The 3,880-nt window shown below is 35.2% G+C and overlaps 1 protein-coding gene across 1 annotated transcript; it reads right to left on the bottom strand.

The window, feature by feature from the left end:
• Positions 1-534: 534 nt before the first annotated feature.
• On the bottom strand, positions 535-1,586 carry LOC114051823 (vomeronasal type-1 receptor 4-like). The gene is given in 2 exon segments (XM_027874225.1): positions 535-1,214; positions 1,217-1,586. Coding segments are annotated over 2 exon segments (1,050 nt in total).
• Positions 1,587-3,880: the final 2,294 nt, after the last annotated feature.

Here is a 3,880-nt window from a genome sequence, read left to right as displayed (position 1 = left end):
CTCTCTCTCTCTCTCTCTCTCTCTCTCTCTCTCTCTCTCTCTCTCTCCTTTTCCTCTTATAGCAACTTCCATCTCCTATTATTTTTCTAATAAATATGGTTAGAATTCAGATATATTTGATGATGCAGGTACCACATTTAAAATATTTTTAGAGATTAAAAATGTAAGGAAAATTAATGACTATTAGTTAGATCTAAAGAAGAGATGGCAGCAAACCATAGTGGATAGGTGTGTGGTCTTTCTCATAAGGAAAACCAACATTCAAAATTTCCCTCAGATACTCACTGTATGGTTCATTGATACTTTCAACTGTAACATAAGTGTTTTGAATGTGTTGGCCATTAATGTGTCTTCCTTCTATGAAAGAAAGGACCACAGCTTGTGACTACCACCAAACTTCAATGAACATTCCCCTCTTTTCTGTTGTCTTCCATATTTGTTCTTGTTCTAGACAAAATGGCCCATACATAAAGGAGCTTACCTTTGAGAAAGGAAAGCAATAATTTTCTAATGCACAGAAACTTGATTCTTTGCTCAAACATTCCCATTTTCAGAATAAGAATTTTCAACACAGTAAGATTTAAGACATTTTTTGTTTTTGTTTTTTTGCATGATACTTCCATGACTCTCTGGTTTTAAATATTTGCTCTGAGATCTTAATTGGTGTGAATAAACCTTTTTCATCCTTTTGAGAGCATTACAGCAAATGAGTATCTGGTTGTCACTAGTAATTAAGACAAAAGGACTGACAGTTGGGTAACACAAGGTCAAAAAAACAGAAATATATATCACCCACTGGTTTGTGTCTTTTGAATTATCCATCACAATAATAAAGATGGAACTGATTGAATAAAAAAATACAAAGATGATCACAAGAAACAGGATGATTTTAGTGGCTCTGATCTCTGGGGAGGTACTAGGGGTGAGGCTGCTGTCATGAATATGTTGGACTTTCCAGTGATATCTGCACAAAACAAGCACCATGTAACCACTGGTAATGGCCATGAATCCCACAAACACTGCATCATAGACTGATTTCCAAATCACAGGTTTTGAGGTAGCTAAAGCATACCTATTCACAGAACAAAAGCCTAGGTTCCTGTTCAGCATACTTTTTGTGCTGTTCCTAGGACCAGTCACATACAGGAGCACAATCACATCTATTGATAGATTGAGTACCCATATGAAAACACAGGATGGAACAATACATTGTGGAGCTTTGTTTTGAGTTCTGCCCATTTGGAACTACAGGAAGTGAGGATAATGGCTTGCAAGAAACTCATGAGGCAGCTAGTACAAAGGGAAAGACTCCGGAGAACTCTTTGCAGATACGCTATGATTTTACAATCAATGTCATCTAGGAAAACTTTCTGGATACAAACCTGGATTGTAAATGGCATTCCCCTGAAGAAAATCAACAAAATGTTGGAAAAGGCCAAATTAATGAAAATCAAGTCAATGGGTCTTGTCTTTTGATTAGTAATTAAATTAAAGCCATAAAGGTAAAAGAGTAAACCATTCCCCAAAATTCCAATTATACTTTGAAGAATGTAGCTATTGCAGAGAGCATCATCATAAGAATGCATTCCTTATCTTCTTGGAGAGAAAAATGGTAGTCAGATCTAAGGAGACCTGGGAAGGAAGAGCAAGGTTTCTGTGATTGAATCAGCTGCTCCAAATGGGATTCCACACACTCCTTACCAAGAAGATGAGCTTCAGTAAACCTTGTTAGTTATGGAGATGTGTAGTTTTTTTTTAAAGTATTTTACTCATTCCAACTTATTTGAGATTAATGATATCAGTATTCTTATCCTTGGGCATTATAAAATGGCTGCACCTCTAAGTAAAAACCATTAGTTTATTAAAATTTTCTTCTATGTCTATGTATTTGTTTATTCAAATCTCTCTATATCCCACCTTTTAAGAAGTCATTGATGTTTTAGAGATTATCTAGATACTGAAGACCAAGATTATAAAGGGCTTAGAGAAAAAAAATGTGGTAAGATGTACGTTTCAAGGAAATTGAAATGTTTAGTCTTAGGAAGATTTCCTGGATTCAGGGAAGTTATATAGGAAACATAAGAAAAAATTTCTACCCTTCAGGCCTTTTGCATTTCATTTTAAAAGTTAACACTTCAATGAGAAAATCAAATTACAATGTTAAATCAGGTAATAGATGAGCAAGTATTTTAGAGAATCTTGGAAAAGAATCAAATGTGAATGCCTCATAGGTTCATTTTTTTTCTGTTTTGTCCCCAAAGTCAGAACTGCAGCACTACTTGAAACAGAAGAAAAGCATATTTGAGCTGTATGAATTAATAAAACTCCTAAGAATTTTCAAAGAATGAACTAGGTTGTCCTGAGAGGTGGCGAATTACCTTTTACCAGAGACATGCATTTAAAGGTTGAATGACTACATATGGGGAAGATGTAGCCAAGATGTTTTTGTTTGTTTGTTTGTTTTACAAGTATGGGTTGGAATAAAGCTCCTTTATATTTTTGGAAAATTTTCATTAACACTTGGGTTTCCTTCCTATTCCTTATGAAATCTGCTTTTAAAATTATTACCAGATCAATTAATTAAGTCAAGCACTTTATGTAACTTAAAGACCATCTGAAAGTGGTTTAAGGCAACCTGTTCCCTCTCATTCTACCCTTGATTATTGATGTAGCTATGATGGAAGGATCAGGAAATATCAAGGCCATTGTGCCCAGAGATGTTGGTTGACCTGCACTTGCTTTGGGCTAAGTATCAAAGGTGAGCAGCCACTGTTTGTAGTTGTTGTAGTTGCTAAATTAAGTATTTATGGCATTTCCTTCCAATACTTGAGATGAGAGAAAAAGACTACTAGTTTCAGGTATAGGCCGTTGTGACTCTCGTATGTCCTTTCTCTTCAAGGATTCTGATGCCTCCAATATGGGCACATCCATGACCATGAATAAACAGTGAGTAAGGAAATTATTTGTTACAAATGCAGCTGTTACTGACACTGAGCTGTCATTCAGAAACATTGCAGTAGAAGACTTTGGGTATTCCAAAAGGAGTATAATTCTGATATTGCCCATACTTCATTCATTTCTGTAGAGACACATGTGAAATAAAGAAAGTTGGTCAATAAAAAAAATCAACAATTCCTTTGCAGTCAGCATTCCCAACTCTCTTTTCAATTATCAACAACTCTTGATGCACCAGATCCTCCTGACTCTCACCAAATGCTTGGGCTTTGACCGTTGCCTCTTGGTATCAGTCCCTGGTTACTCACAGTTGTTCTTCTTAACTTTAAAAGATTTCTAATATGGCCCATTAGGCTTCTGTGGTTTGGTTTATAACTCTCATGGACTCCTCATTTTAACCAAAACACCCCATCCCTTGGTTCTTTCCCTAACCAGGGCTTCAGTACTTGGTTCAGAGAGATTAATAATTAGACTAATGGATACAACATTTTCTGACATACCCTGTTACGTTGGCAACATGGACAAATTTGATATTATTTTAAGGTCCCATTATCAATTCTTGAACGTACCTACTATGAACTTCATAACAAATGTTCATATTAGTGCAATGAATTTCTGAAATCAAAATATTTAACACAAAGTAGCATAATGGTAAATGAAATTATAACATAATAAGTTCAGAAATTCATAAACTTTTCTTGGTCTCAGAAGTAATAGGCATTTTGTCTGAAAATAGGCTGAAAGGTATAGGCTTTTTCTCAAAGACACAATTAAAATTTTGCTAAGAATAGAATGAAATTTGAAGAGATACAGAATCTATGACTCACCTATAGAAGCTCTTACCCAGATGCACATGACTCCTAAGCATAATGCTTCCTTCCCTTTAAGCCATATGGTCAAAAATTATATTTGGTCTAGATACAAC

The sequence above is a fragment of the Vombatus ursinus genome, unplaced genomic scaffold (assembly GCF_900497805.2).
Source record: "Vombatus ursinus unplaced genomic scaffold, bare-nosed wombat genome assembly UNPS02014806.1, whole genome shotgun sequence".
NCBI classification, from domain to species: domain Eukaryota; kingdom Metazoa; phylum Chordata; class Mammalia; order Diprotodontia; family Vombatidae; genus Vombatus; species Vombatus ursinus.
The sequence above is the reverse complement of the archived record's forward strand: the minus strand, read 5'-3'. Positions and strand labels throughout refer to the sequence as shown.